Source organism: Vidua chalybeata, chromosome 20 (assembly GCF_026979565.1).
Source record: "Vidua chalybeata isolate OUT-0048 chromosome 20, bVidCha1 merged haplotype, whole genome shotgun sequence".
In the NCBI taxonomy this organism is placed as follows: Eukaryota; Metazoa; Chordata; class Aves; order Passeriformes; family Viduidae; genus Vidua; species Vidua chalybeata.
This window is the reverse complement of record NC_071549.1, coordinates 3,395,174-3,417,403: the sequence shown is the minus strand read 5'-3', so window position 1 is coordinate 3,417,403 and position 22,230 is coordinate 3,395,174. Positions and strand designations below refer to the sequence as shown.

General features: G+C 54.5%; 2 protein-coding genes across 5 annotated transcripts; both read right to left on the bottom strand.

The window, feature by feature from the left end:
• Window positions 1–849: 849 nt before the first annotated feature.
• On the bottom strand, window positions 850–7,761 carry LOC128798324 (glutamine-rich protein 2-like). 2 transcript variants are annotated; one of them, XM_053961676.1, is made up of 16 exons: window positions 6,601–7,758; window positions 6,223–6,303; window positions 6,091–6,138; window positions 5,752–5,856; window positions 5,473–5,564; window positions 5,214–5,328; window positions 4,854–5,060; window positions 4,479–4,610; window positions 4,182–4,256; window positions 3,706–3,870; window positions 3,432–3,544; window positions 2,745–2,810; window positions 2,393–2,458; window positions 1,664–1,805; window positions 1,400–1,493; window positions 850–1,097 (listed from the first exon to the last, which is right to left on the bottom strand). In XM_053961676.1, exons 1-16 carry the CDS (start codon window positions 6,853–6,855, stop codon window positions 919–921), a joined length of 1,935 nt encoding a protein of 644 aa, XP_053817651.1. In that variant the 5' UTR covers window positions 6,856–7,758; the 3' UTR covers window positions 850–918. The 2 variants fall into 2 exon arrangements, with proteins under 2 accessions (XP_053817651.1, XP_053817652.1); XM_053961677.1 differs by lacking the exons at window positions 850–1,097; window positions 1,400–1,493; window positions 1,664–1,805; window positions 2,393–2,458; window positions 2,745–2,810 and adding an exon at window positions 2,817–2,932 and having other exon boundaries at window positions 6,601–7,761.
• Window positions 7,762–13,500: 5,739 nt separating this feature from the next.
• LOC128798329 (glutamine-rich protein 2-like) lies at window positions 13,501–20,397 on the bottom strand. Of its 3 annotated transcripts, XM_053961688.1 has the most exons (15): window positions 19,106–20,392; window positions 18,728–18,808; window positions 18,541–18,642; window positions 18,200–18,304; window positions 17,921–18,012; window positions 17,662–17,776; window positions 17,256–17,378; window positions 16,967–17,041; window positions 16,491–16,655; window positions 16,217–16,329; window positions 15,530–15,595; window positions 15,178–15,243; window positions 14,449–14,590; window positions 14,181–14,274; window positions 13,747–13,993 (listed from the first exon to the last, which is right to left on the bottom strand). In XM_053961688.1, exons 1-15 carry the CDS (start codon window positions 19,358–19,360, stop codon window positions 13,881–13,883), a joined length of 1,707 nt encoding a protein of 568 aa, XP_053817663.1. In that variant the 5' UTR covers window positions 19,361–20,392; the 3' UTR covers window positions 13,747–13,880. The 3 variants fall into 3 exon arrangements, with proteins under 3 accessions (XP_053817662.1, XP_053817663.1, XP_053817664.1); XM_053961687.1 differs by lacking the exon at window positions 14,181–14,274 and having other exon boundaries at window positions 13,501–13,993; window positions 19,106–20,397; XM_053961689.1 differs by lacking the exons at window positions 13,747–13,993; window positions 14,181–14,274; window positions 14,449–14,590; window positions 15,178–15,243; window positions 15,530–15,595 and adding an exon at window positions 15,602–15,717 and having other exon boundaries at window positions 19,106–20,396.
• Window positions 20,398–22,230: the final 1,833 nt, after the last annotated feature.

Below are 22,230 nucleotides of genomic sequence, written 5' to 3'. Positions count from 1 at the left end.
AATCAATGGCCCTATCTACAAGCAGATGCAGAGTCTGTTTGTAAAGACACATTCATTTTATACCTTTCACAGGGATGCTCCTCACATTGTTGTTTGGCTACAAAACCTTGACGAAAGCATTGCAAATTATGCAAAAGTGGCAGATATGTAATAGTCAGTGGAACCTTGAGAGCTCAACAACAAGGAAAGGTGGCCCAAGGCAGTTATGGGGCTCTCTGGCCGCCTAAGTAGAACGTGTATATCCCTGGCTAATAAACGCCAATACCATCTTGAGCCGTGCAGGATCGGCCCAGGCTGCGGGACACGCCCGGGGGTGCCTGGCTGGAAAGCAGCTCTGGGTCCTGACAAGGAGCTGTGGGCAAGGAGCTGCCAGGCCGTGCTGGGCCAGCCCCTAACGCTGCCGCTCAGAAAGGAAGAGGAGGAGGAAGCTGACAAATGAGCCTGGAATGTCCCAGTGCAGAGACGAAGGGACGAGTGCACTTGGGGGCCGGGGGTCGGGGCCAGGCGTCGGGCACGGCTCCAAGCAGCTCCTGAGTCGGCGTCAGGGCTGCCTGTAAGGATTTCGGCCGGCACCCGGGAGCAGCAGCGCCAGCAGTGCCAGCCGGTCCCCAGGGGGATCTGCCCGTGGCTTCCCAGCCCATCAGGGCAGCGGGCTGTGCAGGCTGCTCCTGCTGCCACAGCAGGCCCAGATGCTCAGAGCTGCCCCGCGGGCGCCACAGGACCAGCAGCAGCCTCAGGGCCTGGCCCAGGGCTCGATCTGCTCAGCCTGGTGGCACAGCCACAGCAGGGGGGAAGGAGCTTAAGGAGCATCAGGGAGCCCGGGGAAGAGAGAGGCTGGTGAGACAAGGCTCTGCCTACAACTTTAAGGGGTTTTATTAACTTAGTACAACTAAAAAACCATATTTCTGAACACCACTGTCACAGGCGCTTCTCGCTTCTGACAAGATGTCCCAGATCGAGCACTGGGCGCTGAGTCCTTCCCAGCTGGCTGGGGGCTGTTGATGTCCGGCGGGGCTGGAGAGGCTGCACGAGCCCTGGTGCCCATGAGATGTGTCGGGGGGCTGTGCTTGTCCGGTGCTCTCGTGAGACGGCAGGGCCTGGGGGTTGAAGGGCAAGGGTGAGCCCCTCATTCCCAGGGGCTGCCCCTGGCTGGAGCAACTCTGCTGGCCCAGGAGTGGCCAGCACAAGTGTCCCCTGCCTAGTGAGAGACCGTAGGAGATCCAAGCTCAGTTGTCCCATGAGCCAGTCCTTCTCCTCCATATTGCTTCTGCCCCTTCCAGAGCCCAAAGCCCCACCCCAACCTGCCCAGCTCTGCACACAGAGCTCATCCCACAGCTGGTACCCAGCAGATAATCAGCCCCCTGTCCTTGTTAACCCCTATGCCCTAACAGGGCCATACCTGATGCATGCTGTGTCCTGATCGCCATAGGATGCTGGTCAATACGGCCCCTTGAGATGTGTCCATCTCTGTCCAGCAGCTGGGTCACACTGGGCTGAGGAGGAGAGAGCAGCTGGCAGCAATGCAGGGCCCAATCCAGCTTCCCCTAATAACCCTCCCAACCCAGGTCTGCCTGGAGACTGAAGGCACAGATTCCCCCTGGATAGTCAGCAATGCCATCGAGACTCAGTCACCATTCCGTGTCCCCACCTTCACCATCCCTACCTTTTTCTGGACTGTCAAGAAGTCCTGGGGCTGACCGATTCTCTGTGGGGAAGCCTTGTTGTTCTGCATCGTGGAGCTGCTGCTCTGATGGTCCCCAGAGCTCGGTGGCACACCGGGGACACTGCCATGGGCCACCGGCCTCCTGTGGGATGGGGCAGAGGACACTCAGTGCCCAGCCCCGTGGCATCCCAGGCAGCACCCTGCTGTGCCAGGGAGGGGACTGGCAGTGCTGCCTGCAGGGGCATGTCCCTCCCAGCTGCGCTCCACCTGCTGCAGGAGCCCCAAGCCCATCCCACCAGGCTGGATCTGCTGCCTCTGTCCCCACAGCCAGGTCTGCTGGCCGTGGCCGTGGCAGGTCCATGTGCACAGGGCACCAGCGGGCAGGAGCTGGCCTGTCCCAGCTGCAGGCCTTGGTTTTGGGAACGCCTTTCACAGAAGGCACACAACTGCCCACCAAGCCTGAGCTCAGATTGAGAACAGACACAGCTCATCAGATGTGCTTTCAGCAACCTTGGGACAGAGAGGTGGGCCAGATAGGGCAGTGCAAGGCAAGGAATGCAAAACCCTCCAGACCTGGGGGAAGCAGTGGCCCTCCACAGCTGCCTTCTGCTCCCCTGCCCTGCCCACCCCCCAGAGCTCCTCTGCCCCAGCCCAAGGCAAGAGCCCTCCTTGCTGTGTCTGGGCTAGCCTGCACCCCGGGAGCTGGGGATGTGTCCTCAGGGCCCTTACCTTTGGCTGTGCTGTGGCTCCTTGCTGGGGGGCAGCGGCTGCAAATACGGGAGTGTCCTGGGGGACCTGGGGAGGGCAGGAGTCACAGGTGTGTGACAGGGGACAAACAAGCTGTTCCTGTTGCAGGCAGCACCCCCAAACCCAGAGGATTGTACCCCACGGTATCCTGCTGCCTGTAGCCCTTGGGATGAGTCCCCACACCCCTGCTGATGGCAGGGCTGCAGAGGGGGCTCCCCACATCAGAGCCTCCCAAGCAGACAGTGTCACCCCTGTGGCCGGCACAGCGGTCACTGCTGGCACCCATCTCCCCCCATCACAGCCCCGCTGCCCCCGATGCACTGGTGCTACTCACTGGCCAGGAACCTGCACGGTGAGCATGCGGTCACAGGACAGGCACGTGAAAGGGACTGGCAGCTGCCTAAGGAGCGTGGGAGAAGAGGGCTGCCTGAGCTCCTGGGGCCACAGCCCTGCCCGCACACAGGCAGCAGCTCGCTGGCAGCAGCCGGGTGCTGGGCAGGTCACTGCACAGGGTCACGGCGTCTGCAGCGTGAACCGTGGGCTTTGAGCCTGTTTCTCCCCATCCCCAACGTGCTGGCTGAAGCCAGGTGAAGGGCACAGGCACCCTTGTCACCATCCCAAGCAGCCCCTGCGGCCCTTTCAGCCCCTCTCTGGCTCCAAAGTCCCCTGTGTGCCGGGCCAGGAGGGCAGGGCACGACCCAGCTCTGGGACACTGTGTGTCACAGCCCTGCCTGGGCGTTGCCATCTCCCACCCTGGCTTCTGGGAGCCCTTGCACCCACAGCCCCATTTTGCTTTCGGAGGGCTCTGTCCTGCAGGTGCCCTGTCCTCATGCCTCCTTTCCTGTGTGGAAGCTGCGGCTGGTGGAAGGAGAAGGTGCAGCTGCTTCATCAGCATGCCAGTGGTTCATTTAGCAGCTGAATTGGTCCCAAGGCAGGGGACCAGGCGAGTAGTGTGTGGGACAGCTGGAAGGAACGGGACCATGGCTGTCCCCAAAGCCATCAGAATCTCCATCACACTCACTTCTTAATGCCAGCAGCGTTTTCACGCATCAGCCTATTCTCAAGTTCCTCCATGTTCCTGCTCCAGGAGTCCTCCATCTGGGAGCTGAAAGTCTTCAGCTCCAGGCGATCCAGCTGTGAACACGTGCACAGCCTCAGCCAGCTGCCCCCGGATGTGACATGGAGCTCTCCAGGGAAAAGCCCGGATTTGAGGGGGATCCTCAGAGGGATGCTGCCTCAGGCTGTCGAGTCCCAAAGGTGCCAGTTTGTCATGGCGGGGAAGAGGTACCCCTCACCTTCTCTTCCACCACAAGGTTGAGCTGCTGCTGCATAGTGTTGAAGTGCTGCTCCTGGTCTGAAATCCGGCTCTGCAACTCCTGCATCCTCTCATCCAGACGCTCCATATTTGCTTCAAATTGGCTACAATTGACTTTGCTGCCCAAGGCAGCTTTGTCCGCCTTCTGGCAGAGGGGAATGGCAGGAGAGCGGTGGGGAAAGAGATGAGGAATGACAGGCAGGGCCAGCACACGTGAGGGGCAGAGGGAGAAGTGCTTCCTCCAGGCCATCATGCTCCTTTCAGGGTGCTGTGGCCCCATTTGCCCTATCACCCTGGTGAGCTTGGTCTCACCATCTGGAGGGTGAGGGACCCCACAAGCTCAGGAAATTCTCCCTCCCCAGGCCAGTTCTGTCACCCAGCCCTCACAGGACAAGGGGCATTTGTCACCCTGCCTGGGAACCCCTGGGCAGGCACAGAGGCCTATTGAGACTGTACCACATCTATTGCTGCCAAAACATCCTGCTCATCTGTTTTCTCCTTCTGCAGCTTCTCCAGAGACTGGAACAGCATCTTTCAGCACAGAAAGGAACCCATGACACCACAGCAAGGTTGGAGCTGCCTCCTGGCCAGGAGAACATAACCCACTCCCCCTGCCCGAAAACCTCAAGGAAAGACACTTGGAACCAGCACAGTGCTGAAAGGGTCGGCAGGAGGCATTCTTGTGATCCCTGCCTGGAATCACAAAGAGTGCCTGGGGCATGCTCTGGTACCACAGGAGTTTCAGCCACACACCTCGATTGCCTTCTGCTTTTGTTCAGAGTCTTTCTGCAGGGTCCCAGAAACAAAGCTGAGCTTCTCGCAGTCTCCTTTCATCCGTACAACTGTAGCCTCCATGTAGCGCAGCCGCTCATGGTCGTGCTCCAGCTTCAGGGAAGGAAAAACATGGTACTGAGCAAAAGGGAGTCTGGCTGCTCCACCGGGGCCGACCCGCATTTCTCAGCCAGTGGCCATGAGCTCTCAGTGTCAACAGGAGGTTTGCATCAAGGCTTTCATCTCTGTCCATGCTGCTGACGGGTCCAGGCCAATTTGGGCAGTTTGGGCCTCCCCCAGACTACAGCACATCCAGCTGGGGGATGTCTTCAGTCCCCCATGCTGCCAACAGCCTACCTGGCCCCAGTTCCTCATCATTTTCTTGAGCTTTCCCATGGCCATCTGCCGGGACTCCAGGCATTCCACCTTCTCCTGGAGTTTCTCGCAGCGCTGGAGGAGCTTCCCCAAATGCGCTCTGATGTTGAAGGTGCAACTGGAGCAGTCTCCGTTCTCCCCTTCCAGCTCCTCCAGTAGGCCCACAGTTGGCTCTCCTGTACCGCCAAGCTGCAGGACAGGCAGAAGAAATTGGCTCAGAGATGGGATGAATGCAATCAACAATGCTAGGCGGCCCCAGGCAGTCAGAGAATATGGCCGGTAACCCCACCAGGACGAGTGCACCAAGCCCGGGGTGGTGGGAGTGCTCCCCCAGGACCTCACCTGCTCGTTCACTTTGTTGGCTGTCTCTGTCACCAGCTGCTCCAGCATGGCATTCCTCATCTCCTGCTGCTCTCCCATCTTCTGCAGATCACGTTTTGTCTCCTGCCGCAAAGCCCTGGCCAGCGGGACGGGGGCAAGGTCAGGGTTACCCCTGCAGGGCTGCTGGGCACTGTCCCGTGCCCGCAAACCAGGATGCTCCCAGACCACCTGGGCTCCCCTGCAGCCCCACAGGGTAGGAAACCCACTGCTGTCCTCTTACTCTATTTGCTGAGAGATCTCCTTACTGCTCTCTTCCTTCCACTTGGCTGCATCCTGCCTCAGCTTTTTAAGGTCCTCTCCCATCTTCTTCATCTGCAAAGCCAGTGACAGTAGAGTCAGGGCACAGACATCCTGTTGTCCCAGCATGGGGGCCCTTCAGATACATGGAAAGCCCCAGGGCCCCCCACCCAGTCCTGACAGCCTGACCCCAAACCCTGCTCTTGGAGTCACATTGAAGTTCCCCATGAGAGCCTAAAGACTACACGGCCCAACAGCTCACTAAGGCAAGGGACTCCTTAATCTTCTTTATGTCTCCTTCCATGCACATCTGTGTTGTCTTTATTTTGTCAATCTCCTCATGGAGATCCCGGATGAGAGTCGTGTCCTAGGAGAGAGGAGTGATGGCAGTGAGCCTCTGGGAGGGTCAGTGGGGACCTGCAAGGCCTTGACCCTGCTGTGGTTTGTGGAGCACTGGGGACAGCAGAGGGCCGGGCTCAGCCAGGCTGGCAGGGCTCTGCAGGCAGCACGGCCCATGCATCTAGCAGGGCCAAGGGTACTGAGCCTCCAGCCAGCAGAGGCTGCTGTCTCAGACCCAAATTTGCTCCCAGCAGCACTTCACCTTGTCCTGCATCTCCTGGATCTTCTTCATGTTCCCTGCCATATGGGACTGTAGGAGAAAATGGTGAGAGAGGCAAGTTGTTGAGTGTCTGTGAGGAAAACAACCTACACTAGCACAGTGGTCTGCACAGACCTGGCTCTTCTGGATCTTCCTCATATCCTCTGATATGCGGGAATTTTCTGCCTTTATGCCAGCAATCTCCTCACGAAGAACCTGTGAAACAGTCCAGCAAACAGGGATGTCAGAGGTGATGGCCAGGGCAGCAACACCCCAAAGAGCCCTGCCCTGCCACGGGCAGCCCGTGGCAATCCAGGTGAGCAGGGAGAGTCCCAGTGCCACCTGCCCCAGCCCGGCTCAGTGCCAGAGCACTGAAGCCCATCCAGATAGCCAAGAGCCCCTGCCAGGGGCTGTGCCGGGGCAGTGAGGGCAGTGCCAAGCACTGCTGTCTGAGGAAGTGGGGAGGGGCTGTGTGGTGGGGGAGTGCCCCGGGGGGCTGGGAAGAGCCTCTACCTTGGACATGTGTTTCTTGTAGTCTTCCATCTCCCTCTTCATCTTTCCCATGTCAGTGGCCAGGTCAGCAAGTGAGGGGCCACTCAGCTGGCCCGGCCACGGCTCCTGGCTGCTCAGGTACTGCACGTCCAGGTGCTCCAGCACGGCCTGCAGCAGTTTTCGCAAGGCTGCAAAGTGAATGGCTCCCTTCTGGGGCATCCCGATGGCGAGATCCAGCATCTGGGAGAGGCTGAGTGTGTCCAGGGATGTTGCCATGTCTGCACACACAGACAGGGACTCTGTCCCTGATTTCTCACAATCCTTCCTAAACAGCTGGGTCCGTCAGGGGTGAGCAAAAGCAATAATAAAAAGGATGAGTAGCCAGCAGGCTCCTTCCTCCTTCCTTGTCCATCAAAGGACTGGAGCCTGCTCTGCTCACGCCCCTTTTCATCACAACTCCCGTTGCCAGGCAGCACAGCTCACCCCTGCGAGCCACTGGGTCACAGACTGATGAAGTCATGGAGTCATGGAATGACTTGGGCTGCAAGGGACCTCCAAGATTCTCTCTTCCCAATCCCCTGCCATAGGCAGGAACACCTTCCACTAGACCAGGTTGCTCCAAGTCCCATCCAGCCTGGCCCTGGACACTTTCAGGAATGGGGCAGACACAATTTCTTTGGGCAGCCTGTGCCGAGGCGTCACCACCCTCGCAGGAAGATTTTCTTCCCAATTCCCAATCTAACCCTGCTGTCTGGCAGTGTGAAGCCGTTGCCCCTTGTCCTGTCATTCAAGGCCCTTGTGCCAAGTCCCTCCCCAGCCCATCTGGAGCCCTTTAGTGACTGAAAAGCGCTGGAAAGTCTCGCAGGACAGGAGAGGCCTCACTATTTTTCTTTCAATCAGTTTAAGACTTGAGTTACAGCTAAACCAGTTCTTCATCTGCTGTGTCAGTGTCCTGTCTGTGGCATCTCATGTTCTTAGTTTCTTCCTGCATTGTGGAGCAGGCACTAAGCCTGCCTTTGCTGTGCAGTGAACTGTCAGTGGGAGTGACCACGGGCAGGGCACCGCAACAACCACAAAGGCCCAGATGAAGCCCAAAGGGTACATTTATGTTTGATTCCTCACCAAGAGAGGGATCCCCCAAGCAGCTTCTGGGCAGAGAGCACGGGTAGGGCCAGCAGCCCCACAGAGCTCAGTCCCTGTGAGAGAATCACCAACCTGCTGCTCTCACCTGGCTTTCAGATGTGGCTGCTGGCTGGTTTGGCACAGCAAACCCAGGGCCTGGTTTGGAGCATCCACTGGGATCAGCCTTTGCCAGGGAAGCAGTGGGCTGCTGTTCCTCGTGCCGGAGGTGCAGGAGGACCCCCGTGAGCCCCTCGCTGAGCTATAGGGTTGTTGGGGCATAGACTCCTTTCTCCTCTGGAGTTCAGGGCAAAGAGTCTCCGTGGGGGAAGCCTTTGTACAATTTCCTCCACCTCAGGTTTTGTGTCAGCTTGACAGTCCATAAAGAAGACAATGAAATAATTTCTCCTGCCAATGTCCCCAAGACTGTGGGGGAAGACAAACCAAGATCTTCCCTTCAACACCTGCCATCCACCCCCAATTGCCCCTTTCCAAAACATGCTCTGTTCACCCCTAGTCCTTCCTGCTCCAAAGCGCTACAGCAGGTTAAGGGGCTTGCAATAGTATAACTTTTAATTAATGTTTAAAATAAATCTTTAGCAGTGTAAGTTCAACTTTTAGCCAAGAGGTAGCTAAACTTCTTTTCAGAGAGTGCTATTATTAGAGTTTGATTGGGAAAATCAGGGAAACTTTTAGTTTTGCTAAACTAACACTTAAAAGCTTCAGTGAACAAAGCTGAAAAGTGGACACGTAAAATGCAGGATTTACAGCCCTCCAAGGAGTTGTTGCAGAGACCAGAAGACAAAGGGGAGATTCATAAAGAAAATTCAGTAGATGCTGGATAACTCCATACCTTGGAAAAAGATAATAGAGCGGCAGAAAAATGTCAGCTAATTAGGATGAGAAGCAAGACAGCTCTAACCAATAGAGGTTAGAGTACTAACTAACAAAGAGAATTATGTGATTTAGAATGGATGACCATTGATTTCTTTGTTTGCTATAAACAGGTAGCTAAGTGAAACCTTTTGTGCCTGTGTGTGGCTGGAACTACCCGCCCCACATGCCCTGACCGGCACAAAGTAACGCCTAACTCGCCAATACTAAAACGATCTTGTTTGAGGATTTCTTTGATCCTGGTTTTGGTGACTGTTTCTAGTGACCCGGATGGAACCATGCTCCTTCTTCTGCTCCATGGATTCACGGGATCGAGAGGACTCCAGTGCACTCCAAAGATTTTTCAGGGAGATCCTCCAATGCCCTAATCCAGTGAGTTCAAGGCAAAGAGCCCTGGGATTTCAGTAAGGTAGTTTCAGACCCACTGTTAACTCCAGGGGGAGGAATTGTGGTAATGGCAAAAGTGGGGGAAGAGGCTGAGAGAGGGCATGCTCAGAATGTTCAGCAGGGAATGCTGGATCAATATTTCCCTCCTGCACATCCCTGGTGGGAGCAGGTGGAAAACACTGTCACCGTGTTGGTGTGGACCAACGGAATTCCAGGGAAATCAAAACAGTGGAACCAGTAAGGATTCAGCTTGAGCCTGACGGAAGACTGGTTAGGCAGAAAAATTCTTCTTTGAAGTTAGAAGCTAGAAGAGGGTTAGATGAATGAATTGCTAAGTTTTGCAAGATGGATCGCTAAGGGCATGTGAGTCACAATATAGGACACCTCTCCTGCCAGTAAAGGAGCCACATGCTAATGAACACAGGCCGGTACAAGATGTCAGAGCTGTCAGTGAAATCCTGTGAGACTTAGACCCAGTGGCACCAAGTCCTTATACACTTTGAAGCCCAATTAAGGAAGCTGATGAGTCCTGATGAGTCCACTGTTGTGGATGTTAAGGATGCTTTTTTCTGCATTGCCCTTGAAACTGAAAGTCAACTCTTGTTTGTCATTCAATGGAAAGTTCCTTGATGGGCCATGAAACCCAATTGAAGTGGAGCCTTCTTCCTCCAAGGTTCAAAAATCACCCCACATTGTTTGAGAACTGTCTCCATTTGAGACAAGTCAGGAGGAAACATCTCCTAAAAGACAACAGGTTTCGGCACTCCCTCCCACAGCAAGAAATTCTTTTGGAGGAAAGTGAAAAAAGTTGTTTATTTAACAGACAGAGTGCAGGCAGGCACGAGAAACAGAATGAATAATGTTAAATATTCAGACCTTCTCGCTGCGGAGAAAGCTGGTGGGTTCACAGTTCTTTCTGTAGGAGTGGAGTCTGGAGCCAGGACGCCCGTCCCAGGGCCTCCCCTCCGGGCTGGGGCACAGGGCTCCCGGTGATGCTCTGGTGTTTCGGGCCGGGGAAAAGCCAAACAGTTCCAGGAGAAAAAGCCACAGTCCTGGAAAAACTTCTTGCATTGTCAAACAATCAAGAATCCAGCTAAAAGCAAAGATGTACTCCCTCTGTCCATGCTGCACAAGACAGCTGAGCGAGCCTGGGGGAGGATGTGAGAAAACCACACCTCTCTCAGGCCTAGCTTAAAGTTACAGGACCCATGTCTGGGCATAAAGCAGACAATAGGGGCACAGTTTCACACTGTCACCCCAAGACAAGAACCAATGGGCAAAAGAATTGGAGCTATGGTGTTGCAGTTTGAATTTATTTTATGGATTCCTTTTTAACTGGTTCATCCTGTTGTACCCCCGTGTTCTCCCTGAGTTTGTTTACCCCTGGGTTTTATTTTACCTTCCCTCAAAGCTGTCCCTCATGCCATTCCCAGCCCCTTGGTCCATCTCTTTCCCTGCCTGTCAAGGCAAGCCACGCCTTGATTCCGGAACCTTCTCTGCCACTTCAACCTTGGGCCAATCCCTGTCTGCGGCGCCCCTTTGGAATTCTCCTATTCCTGGAAGCCCCACTGGCCCATGTGACCCATCCTCTCCACCCTCCTGCCCCAACTGGCCCCAGACACTTGATGTACTCCACTCACTCCTCCCCGGAGGATTCCCTGTTGGTTAGCTGTTTGTATCCACCCCCTGACTTGTGTCTGTACTACACCCCTTGCACAGGAGTGCCTGGGGCTCTTTGTCTCAGCTCACTTCACCTGCACTAAAGTGTTCCTTGTGGAACCTCGAGACAGAGAGCCTCCTGCTTTCTCCTCTCCTGGTCCCTGTTGTGGCTTCTGTCTGGCACCTTAGAGCAAGTGCCACTAAAGGTTCAGCCTCAGGTAAATCCCCATACCGAGGCAGTTCCCCAGTCCTGGCGAGGCGCCGGAGTTCTAAGAGCTAGCCAGGGCTCCGGCAGTCACTTCAGTATGGGAAAAGGAGAATGAAGATATCACTTAGCTACAGTGTGTGGGTGACCTTTTAATTGCTGCAGGAACTCAAGCTAGATGTGTTAAAATGACCCTGAGATTCCTGAACTTTTTGGGACTAGCCAGTTGCAGGGTATCCAAGAGGAAGGCCCAAAGTGCCAAAGAGCATGTTCTGTAGCTGAGGTTCACCATTTCCCAGGGCCTGCAAACCTTGGAACAGAAAGGATGGAGGCAATTTGCCAAACTCCAGAGCCAAGGTGTGTTTGCAAGTTAAGAACATTTCTGGGAATGGGTGGTTGGTGTAGGCTCTGGGTTCTTAATTCTGGCCTATGGTAAGGCCTTCATACGCGGCCTGAGAAACCCCCAAGGAGGTGCCAGAGCAAGGAGGTGCTGCAGTGGACTCCAGAGTGCCAGAGGCTTTCAGAGACCTCAAGAGAGCTGTAATGTCAGCCCTGCACAGGCATTACCTGACTTGACCAAGCCTCTTGAGCTGTTTGTTCAGGAACAGTGAGTTTATGGACATGGAAAAGGGCCATAAGATATATTTCCAAACAAGTGGACAGTGTAAGTTCCAGGATGTCCTGGCTGCCTTTGACTTGTAGCAGCAACTGTCTTTTTAATAGAAGAAGCCCAGAATGGACCACGGGCCAGAAAAGGACTGTTCATGGCCCACCCTTTGTCCTCTCTGTTCTAGGACAAAAAGGAGGCCACTGGTTACCCAAGCCCAAGTCAAATGCTTAAGTATCGAGTTGTCCTGTTGGATCAGGATGATGTGGAACTGCAAACACATCTTTGCCTTGCACCCAGCCATCTTCCTGGAATCTTTACCAGAAAGAAGCTTCACAACATGATTGTCTTCTAACTATGGAGCGGCTTCTCTCCAGCAGAAGAGATCCTCTGGTAGAAGATCCGGACTGGGAATTGTCCAGAGGTGGGAGCAATTTTGTGAGCAAAGGAAAGCAGAAATTTGGGTGTGCAGTAGGGCCCAATCAAAGGCATCCCATTATCTCTTACCACCTCTGCACACAAGGCTGAGCTGCTCACTCTCTGGCAGCCTGCAATTGTCTCAGGGGAAGAAGGGGAACATATGGGCAAATTCTAAGTGTGCATTTGGAGCAGCACATGCCCATGGAGCTCTCTAGAACAAAGGCGGGCTCCTTTCAGCACGAGGATCTCCTGCCAAAGGTGGAGACATTATCAGACAACTCCTGGAAAGTGTTTGGGTACCAGCCAGCGTGGCTCTCATGCCTTGTAAAGCTCATCCATTTGGAAATACATCAATCAGTGGAGGAAACCAACTGGCAGAGGAAGCTGCTAAAGGGGTGTCAGAGAAAAGCATCATAATAGTTGCTGCACCAAAATGTGTGACCTTTCAAATGTAACCCCAGAGTAACAAGCCCAAGATAAAATGCTGGCAAAATCACAAGGCCCTAGATTTAAAATACGACGAGTTTTGCCCAAAAGTTTTATTAAGTGGTTGAATAGTAATTGTTGCATTTTAGTGTCTTCAGTCTTCCTAAGTATTCAATGATTCAAGTGGATGTAATCTTAAAAGAAATAAATAAGATCACTTTCAAAGAGGGGAATTGTTGGAAATGATATGACTTTCTAATTCACTATTCCAGTTATTTGTTTTCATTAACTCTGTTAATAACAGCTTTACTTAATCATAAGGAGTGCAGTTTTCCGCTGGAGCATGTAGCAAGACTTTGTACAAACTGCTAGTAGTGGAAGACTGTTTGGGAAAATCACTGAAACTTTTAAGTTTTGCTAAACCAACCTTGACGTGATTCAGTGAACAAATCTGGGGTAGAGAAATGGGGCTGAGAACTGGACACCAGGAATGCAGAATTTGTAGACTGTGAGGACAAGTTGTGGAAACCAGAGGTAAAGAAGAAACTTAACAAAGAGAATTCAGCTTTTAGTGTACTGAAAACAATATCTGGGAAAAAATTAAAATCATAAAAAGACTGGAAAGTGGACTAATTACCATTGTTATCAAAACCAGTGAGAAGCAAACACTTTCATTTTCATATGAGGGATTAGGCATTCTTTACTGCAATGCCAGATGTATGGGGGATTACTGCACTCAGCGTACATGCCATGTACAGGAAAAGCTCCTGTTTAAATTCTATGTTTTGCATCATATTGATAACTTTGCTCAGAAGAAACATACCTATGACAATAATTTCCCCCAAGAAATTCACATACATTCCCTCCCCTTAGCACATGCTTTCTTCTGCCCTGGGAGTCTCTTTGGCAGTCCTGGGTGCTTGGTGAACCCACAGTCATATCTGACCACCTGGTGAACTGGTGCTTCTCTGCAAATGAGGAGAAAAGTTGGTCTAGCTGGCCACTCATTCAAATTGTGAAACCTTAGATCAATGGATTGTAGTTTCACTCCCTTCCTCGGTCGATGTTTCTCCTGGTTTTGATAGTGTAGTGCCAGCTGGTAAAATGAGCATAGGATGGAGTGCTCATTGGTAAAATGAGCATAGGATGGAGCCTGCCAGGCGCAAACAATTCTTCATCTGGCAACAGCATGAGAATTGAGAAATCAAAGCCAAAAGGAAGATAGGATATTAATTAATGAAGAGAAATATGTAATTTATAGGCAATGAGCATTAATTGCTTTGCTTAAAATACATAGTGAAAAGTTTAGAAAGTGGGTGTGCATGCTGAGTGGAGCCATTTCCATGCATCCCGGTGCTGGGAATGAAGTGATGCCTGATTGCTAATAGTAAAAACAGTGTAAGCCAGTTTGATTTATCCCCGTGTTTTCAGTGACCGTGGGAGAAGGCTCTGCCTGTCTTTCTGAAGGTTTTTTTATTAACTGAATAAAATGAAAAATTATTTCTCTGACAACAATTGTCACAGCCTTTTCTGTCTGCGGAGAAGATGTCCCTGGTGGAGCACTGGGTTCCCAGTCCTGCCCGGCTACTTGAGCGCTGTTGAAGTCTCACGGGGCTGGAGTGGCTGGAGGAGCTCCGGTGTCCTGGAGACGTGTCGGGGGGCAGTGCCTGGCCGGTGATCCCGTGAGGTGGCAGGGCCTGGGGGTGAGAGGCAAGGGTGAGCCCCCAGTCTGCGGGGCTGCCCCGTCTGGGTCAGCTCAGCCAGCCCAGGACGGGGCAGCAGGAGGGTCACCTGCTTGGCCAGAGACCCCCAGGGACCAGGTGCAGACCCAGCAGACAGCCAGTCTCTTCTCCCCCTGATCCCTGTGCCCTGACAGGGCCACACCTGGCTCATCCAGTGTCCTGATCAGCACAGGAAGCTGGTCATTCCTGCCCCTCGGGATGTGTCCACCCCTGCCCAGCAGCTGGGTCACTCTGGGCTGGCAAGGAGAGAGCAGCTGGCTGAAATGCAGGGCCCAATCCAGCATTCCCTAGCAACCCTCCCCAACCAGCTCCCCCCGGGGAAACTGAAGGCACAAATTCACCCCGGATGCTCAGCATCACCCTGCCAGTCCCCATTACACATGCCATGTCCCCACCTTCACCATCCCTACCTTGTTGGGGAGGGTCACGAGTCCCTGCAGAAATGCCTTGTTCCGCAAAGAGCCCTGAGTGGGTGGCAGTTTGAAACTGCTGCTCTGATGGTCCCCAGAGCTCGGTGGCACACCGGGGACACTGCCATGGGCCACCGGCCTCCTGTGGGATGGGGCAGAGGACACTCAGTGCCCAGCCCCGTGGCATCCCAGGCAGCACCCTGCTGTGCCAGGGAGGGGACTGGCAGTGCTGCCTGCAGGGGCATGTCCCTCCCAGCTGCGCTCCACCTGCTGCAGGAGCCCCAAGCCCATCCCACCAGGCTGGATCTGCTGCCTCTGTCCCCACAGCCAGGTCTGCTGGCCGTGGCCGTGGCAGGTCCATGTGCACAGGGCACCAGCGGGCAGGAGCTGGCCTGTCCCAGCTGCAGGCCTTGGTTTTGGGAACGCCTTTCACAGAAGGCACACAACTGCCCACCAAGCCTGAGCTCAGATTGAAAACAGACACAGCTCATCAGATGTGCTTTCAGCAACCTTGGGACAGAGAGGTGGGCCAGATAGGGCAGTGCAAGGCAAGGAATGCAAAACCCTCCAGACCTGGGGGAAGCAGTGGCCCTCCACAGCTGCCTTCTGCTCCCCTGCCCTGCCCACCCCCCCAGAGCTCCTCTGCCCCAGCCCAGGCAAGAGCCCTCCTTGCTGTGTCTGGGCTAGCCTGCACCCCGGGAGCTGGGGATGTGTCCTCAGGGCCCTTACCTTTGGCTGTGCTGTGGCTCCTTGCTGGGGGGCAGCGGCTGCAAATACGGGAGTGTCTTGGGGGACCTGGGGAGGGCAGGAGTCACAGGTGTGTGACAGGGGACAAACAAGCTGTTCCTGTTGCAGGCAGCACCCCCAACCCCAGAGGATTGTACCCCACGGTATCCTGCTGCCTGTAGCCCTTGGGATGAGTCCCCACACCCCTGCTGATGGCAGGGCTGCAGAGGGGGCTCCCCACATCAGAGCCTCCCAAGCAGACAGTGTCACCCCTGTGGCCGGCACAGCGGTCACTGCTGGCACCCATCTCCCCCCATCACAGCCCCGCTGCCCCCGATGCACTGGTGCTACTCACTGGCCAGGAACCTGCACGGTGAGCATGCGGTCACAGGACAGGCACGTGAAAGGGACTGGCAGCTGCCTAAGGAGCGTGGGAGAAGAGGGCTGCCTGAGCTCCTGGGGCCACAGCCCTGCCCGCACACAGGCAGCAGCTCGCTGGCAGCAGCCGGGTGCTGGGCAGGTCACTGCACAGGGTCACGGCGTCTGCAGGGTGAACCGTGGGCTTTGAGCCTGTTTCTCCCCATCCCCAACGTGCTGGCTGAAGCCAGGTGAAGGGCACAGGCACCCTTGTCACCATCCCAAGCAGCTCCTGCGGCCCTTTCAGCCCCTCTCTGGCTCCAAAGTCCCCTGTGTGCCGTGCCAGGAGGGCAGGGCCTGACCCAGCTCTGGGACACTGTGTGTCACAGCCCTGCCTGGGCGTTGCCATCTCCCACCCTGGCTTCTGGGAGCCCTTGCACCCACAGCCCCATTTTGCTTTCGGAGGGCTCTGTCCTGCAGGTGCCCTGTCCTCATGCCTCCTTTCCTGTGTGGAAGCTGCGGCTGGTGGAAGGAGAAGGTGCAGCTGCTTCATCAGCATGCCCGTGGTTCATTTAGCAGCTGAATTGGTCCCAAGGCAGGGGACCAGGCGAGCAGTGTGTGGGACAGCTGGAGGGAACGGGACCATGGCTGTCCCCAAAGCCATCAGAATCTCCATCACACTCACTTCTTAATGCCAGCAGCGTTTTCACGCATCAGCCTATTCTCAAGTTCCTCCATGTTCCTGCTCCAGGAGTCCTCCAGGTGCTTACGGAAAGTCTTCAGCTCCAGGCGATCCAGCTGTGAACACGTGCACAGCCTCAGCCAGCTGCCCCCGGATGTGACATGGAGCTCTCCAGGGAAAAGCCCGGATTTGAGGGGGATCCTCAGAGGGATGCTGCCTCAGGCTGTCGAGTCCCAAAGGTGCCAGTTTGTCATGGTGGGGAAGAGGTACCCCTCACCTTCTCTTCAATTGCATCACTGAACTGACGCTGCACCTCATTCCAGTGCTGCTCCTGGTCTGAAATCTGGCTCTGCAACTCCTGCATCCTCTCATCCAGCTCCTCCATGTTCTCTTCAAACTGGCTGCAATCAACTTTGCTGCCCAAGGCAGCTTTGTCCGCCTTCTAGCAGAGGGGAATGGCAGGAGAGCGGTGGGGAAAGAGATGAGGAATGACAGGCAGGGCCAGCACACGTGAGGGGCAGAGGGAGAAGTGCTTCCTCCAGGCCATCATGCTCCTTTCAGGGTGCTGTGGCCCCATTTGCCCTATCACCCTGCTGAATTTGGTCCCACCATCTGGAGGGTGAGGGACCCCACGAGCTCGGGAAATTCTCCCTCCCCAGGCCAGTTCTGTCACCCAGCCCTCACGGGACAAGGGGCATTTGTCACCCTGCCTGAGAAGCCTTGGGCTGGTAGAGAGGCCCATTGAGACTGTACCATGTCCATTGCTGCCATCATGTCCTGCACATTTGCTTTCTCCTTCTGCAGCTTCTCCAGAGACTGGAACAGCATCTTTCAGTACAGAAAGGAGCCCATGACACCACAGCACGGTTGGGGCACAGCCCAGGATATGGGAGCATACCCCTCTCCCCCTGCCAAAAACCTCAAGGAAATGCACTTGGAACAAGCAGAGTGCTGAGAGGAGATCATCAAGAGATGCCTTGTGATCCCTGCCTGGAGATGTCTTGGGGGATGCTTCGACCCAAAAGGGGTTTCAGCCACACACCGTGATTTCTTTCTGCTTTTGTTGAGAGTCCTTCTGCAGCATCCCTGAGGCAAAGCTGAGTTTCTCATAGTCCCTTTGAATCTGCAAAAACTTGGCTTCCATGTGCTGGCTCAGCTCCCGATCCTGCTCCAGGGATGGAAGAAGAGAAGGTGCTGAACAAAGGGAGTCCGGCTGCTCCACAGGGGCAGACCCACATTTCTCAGCCAGTGGCCATGAGCTCTCAGTGTCACCGGGACGTTTGCATCAAGGCTTTCATCTCTGTCCATGCTGCTGACTGGTCCAGGCCAATTGGGGCAGTTTGGGCCTCCCCCACATTACAGCAAAGCACCACACAGCATGAGGATGTGGCATGGACCTCCAACATGACCAAGCCCGGGGTGGTGGGAGTGCTCCCCCAGGACCTCACCTGCTCGTTCAGCTGGTCAGCTGTCTCTGTCACCAGCTGCTCCAGCATGGCATTCCTCATCTCCTGCTGCTCTCCCATCTTCTGCAGATCACGTTTTGTCTCCTGCCGCAAAGCCCTGGCCAGCGGGACGGGGGCAAGGTCAGGGTTACCCCTGCAGGGCTGCTGGGCACTGTCCCGTGCCCGCAAACCAGGATGCTCCCAGACCACCTGGGCTCCCCTGCAGCCCCACAGGGTAGGAAACCCACTGCTGTCCTCTTACTCTATTTGCTGAGAGATCTCCTTACTGCTCTCTTCTTTCCACTTGGCTGAATCCTGCCTCAGCTTTTTAAGGTCCTCCTCCAGCTTCTTCATCTGCAAAGCCAGTGACAGTAGAGTCAGGGCACAGACATCCTGTTGTCCCAGCATGGGGGCCCTTCAGATACATGGAAAGCCCCAGGGCCCCCCACCCAGTCCTGACAGCCTGACCCCAAACCCTGCTCTTGGAGTCACATTGAAGTTCCCCATGAGAGCCTAAAGACTACACGACCCAACAGCTCACTAAGGCAAGGGACTCCTTAATCTTCTTTATGTCTCCTTCCATGCACATCTGAGTCGTCTTGATCTTGTCAATCTCCTCACGGAGATCCCGGATGAGAGTCGTGTCCTAGGAGAGAGGAGTGATGGCAGTGAGCCTCTGGGAGGGTCAGTGGGGACCTGCAAGGCCTTGACCCCTGCTGTGGTTTGTGGAGCACTGGGGACAGCAGAGGGCCGGGCTCAGCCAGGCTGGCAGGGCTCTGCAGGCAGCACGGCCCATGCATCTAGCAGGGCCAAGGGTACTGAGCCTCCAGCCAGCAGAGGCTGCTGTCTCAGACCCAAAACTTGCTCCCAGCAGCACTTCACCTCGTCCCGCGACATCTGGACCTTCTTCATTTCCTCTGCCGTATGACGATGGGCAGCCTTTAACTTTGCAATCTCTTCTTGATGCTGGGAAATAGCCATGGTCTAGGAGAAAGCATTGTCAGAGACAAGTCTCTGGAGAATGAGTGTGGGAAATATGACCTTGAGAACCACAGTGGTCTGCACAGACCTGTGTCTCCTGGAACTTCTTCATGTCCTCTGATATGCGGGAATTTTCTGCCTTTATGCCAGCAATCTCCTCACGAAGAAGCTGTGAAACAGTCCAGCAAACAGGGATGTCAGAGGTGATGGCCAGGGCAGCAACACCCCAAAGAGCCCTGCCCTGCCACGGGCAGCCCGTGGCAATCCAGGTGAGCAGGGAGAGTCCCAGTGCCACCTGCCCCAGCCCGGCTCAGTGCCAGAGCACTGAAGCCCATCCAGATAGCCAAGAGCCCCTGCCAGGGGCTGTGCCGGGGCAGTGAGGGCAGTGCCAAGCACTGCTGTCTGAGGAAGTGGGGAGGGGCTGTGTGGTGGGGGAGTGCCCCGGGGGGCTGGGAAGAGCCTCTACCTTGGACATGTGTTTCTTGTAGTCTTCCATCTCCCTCTTCATCTTTCCCATGTCAGTGGCCAGGTCAGCAAGTGAGGGGCCACTCAGCTGGCCCGGCCACGGCTCCTGGCTGCTCAGGTACTGCACGTCCAGGTGCTCCAGCACGGCCTGCAGCAGTTTTCGCAAGGCTGCAAAGTGAATGGCTCCCTTCTGGGGCATCCCGATGGCGAGATCCAGCATCTGGGAGAGGCTGAGTGTGTCCAGGGATGTTGCCATGTCTGCACACACAGACAGGGACTCTGTCCCTGATTTCTCACAATCCTTCCTGCCCAGCTGGCTCTGTCAGGGGTGAGCAAAAGCAATAATAAAAAGGATGAGTAGCCAGCAGGCTCCTTCCTCCTTCCTTGTCCATCAAAGGACTGGAGCCTGCTCTGCTCACGCCCCTTTTCATCACAACTCCCGTTGCCAGGCAGCACAGCTCACCCCTGCGAGCCACTGGGTCACAGACTGATGAAGTCATGGAGTCATGGAATGACTTGGGCTGCAAGGGACCTCCAAGATTCTCTCTTCCCAATCCCCTGCCATAGGCAGGAACACCTTCCACTAGACCAGGTTGCTCCAAGTCCCATCCAGCCTGGCCCTGGACACTTTCAGGAATGGGGCAGACACAATTTCTTTGGGCAACCTGTGCCAAGGCATCAGGACCCTCGCAGGAAGATTTTCTTTCCAATTCCCAATCTAACCCTGCTGTCTGGCAGTGTGAAGCCGTTGCCCCTTGTCCTGTCATTCAAGGCCCTTGTGCCAAGTCCCTCCCCAGCCCATCTGGAGCCCTTTAGTGACTGAAAAGCGCTGGAAAGTCTCGCAGGACAGGAGAGGCCTCACTATTTTTCTTTCAATCAGTTTAAGACTTGAGTTACAGCTAAACCAGTTCTTCATCTGCTGTGTCAGTGTCCTGTCTGTGGCATCTCATGTTCTTAGTTTCTTCCTGCATTGTGGAGCAGGCACTAAGCCTGCCTTTGCTGTGCAGTGAACTGTCAGTGGGAGTGACCACGGGCAGGGCACCGCAACAACCACAAAGGCCCAGATGAAGCCCAAAGGGTACATTTATGTTTGATTCCTCACCAAGAGAGGGATCCCCCAAGCAGCTTCTGGGCAGAGAGCACGGGTAGGGCCAGCAGCCCCACACAGCTCAGTCCCTGTGAGAGAATCACCAACCTGCTGCTCTCACCTGGCTTTCAGATGTGGCTGCTGGCTGGTTTGGCACAGCAAACCCAGGGCCTGGTTTGGAGCATCCACTGGGATCAGCCTTTGCCAGGGAAGCAGTGGGCTGCTGTTCCTCGTGCCGGAGGTGCAGGAGGAGCCCCGTGAGCCCCTCGCTGAGCTATAGGATGGTTGGGGCATAGACTCCTTTCTCCTCTGGAGTTCAGGGCAAAGAGTCTCCGTGGGGAAGCCTTTGTACAATTTCCTCCACCTCAGGTTTTGTGTCAGCTTGACAGTCCATAAAGAAGACAATGAAATAATTTCTCCTGCCAATGTCCCCAAGACTGTGGGGGAAGACAAACCAAGATCTTCCCTTCAACACCTGCCATCCACCCCCAATTGCCCCTTTCCAAAACATGCTCTGTTCACCCCTAGTCCTTCCTGCTCCAAAGCGCTACAGCAGCAATGTATAGTTGAGATGATACAGAGCTGACTTATGAGCCAGCAGAGGAAATAAACTATAGAGGAGTCTCAAATCTGCTTTCAAGTATTGGGAAACCTGACAACATGGAAAGGGAATGTATTTCCTGCATCCTGACCTTGTCAGCCACCTTCTGCTCTTTCTTTGTGAGACATGTCACTATGGGAGACTCCTGCAACTCATCTCTGGCGCATCTTCTTAGGTTTTATGTCTTTAATCACTATTGTCTTGGTTTGTTTTTTTCATCTTTCAAGATTTTTTCTTATCTTAATTTCTTGAGCTTTTTATTGCATACAGTATGAGAAAGAAAACCACTGTCAAAGGCAGCTGTCTGCAGTAGTGACAAACGAAGTTAGTTGCCAGTGACATGGCAAGGCTTGTAATAAGCAGCACATCTAGGGAAAAGTATAGCAAAGTGAGTTCCTTGCAATGCTGAGCTGTTTATTGTCCAAATATATCTTGCAAGAGATTGTTGGAAGATGAAATAAGAGCAGTGAAGATGAACAAGAACAGGTGAACTATCAATTATGAACATGAAATAAGAACAATGAATAAAGAACAATGACATAAGAATGGGAAGGTAGAACAAGAAAAGAAGAAATAATTGAGAACATGAATACAGAACATGAATGAAGAATGAAGAACATGAATTAAACTGGCTTCTCTGCCTTCTTCACTTTTTTTATTGGAGGCTCCATTCCAGCTGGACACCTTGGCTGTGGATGTTGTCTTCTGTATGGGTGAAAGAAGGACATGATGAAGTTAATTCAAAGAATCCACTCAGCCCGCCCAGTGCAGAGGGCACTACAAATCCCTCTGTGTGACCGGCACTGCAGAGCTCTGCGCTCCAGAGGGCATTTCCACAGGGAGCAATGGGTGAGTACAGGGATGGGAAGTGGGTGCTCCTTGCCAGCAACAGGGAGAGCAAAGGTAGGGCAGCTCAGCAAGAGGGAGAGGCTCCATGCTCTGGTTCTTGCACACTGATGGGGAGCAGTGGCACCGCTGCCCTTTAGGGGCACTTGCCACCTCTGAGCAGCAGCTGCTCATGCCCTGTCTTCTGGCTCACCCCAGCCAGGCTCCTGCTCCAGGGACCAGGAGTGAAACTTGGCTCAGGCAGTTGTTGGCTGCTTTGCTCTGCCCAAAAGTGCCCCATGTTTGACTTGTCCACCGCAGATCAAGTGGAAAAGGGCAGGTTGTCGACCCCTTTGGCAGCTTTGCAGGGAGCAGCCTGATGCTGCCCAGCATGCTCGGTGCCCTCCTGCACCTCACAGGCTCCTGGTAACTGCGCTGCTGGTGCCATGGGAGGGACAGTCACATTTCTTCTTTTCTTCTTGTCCCTTTCTACCAGCTCAGTGTCTTCTGCTCCTTGCTTCCCTGCTCATCTTGGCTGTGCCAGGCCATTCTGTGCACACACAAAGCCTAAACACCTTCAAGAAGTCTCCCTCTAGTGATTCGGAGATGATTT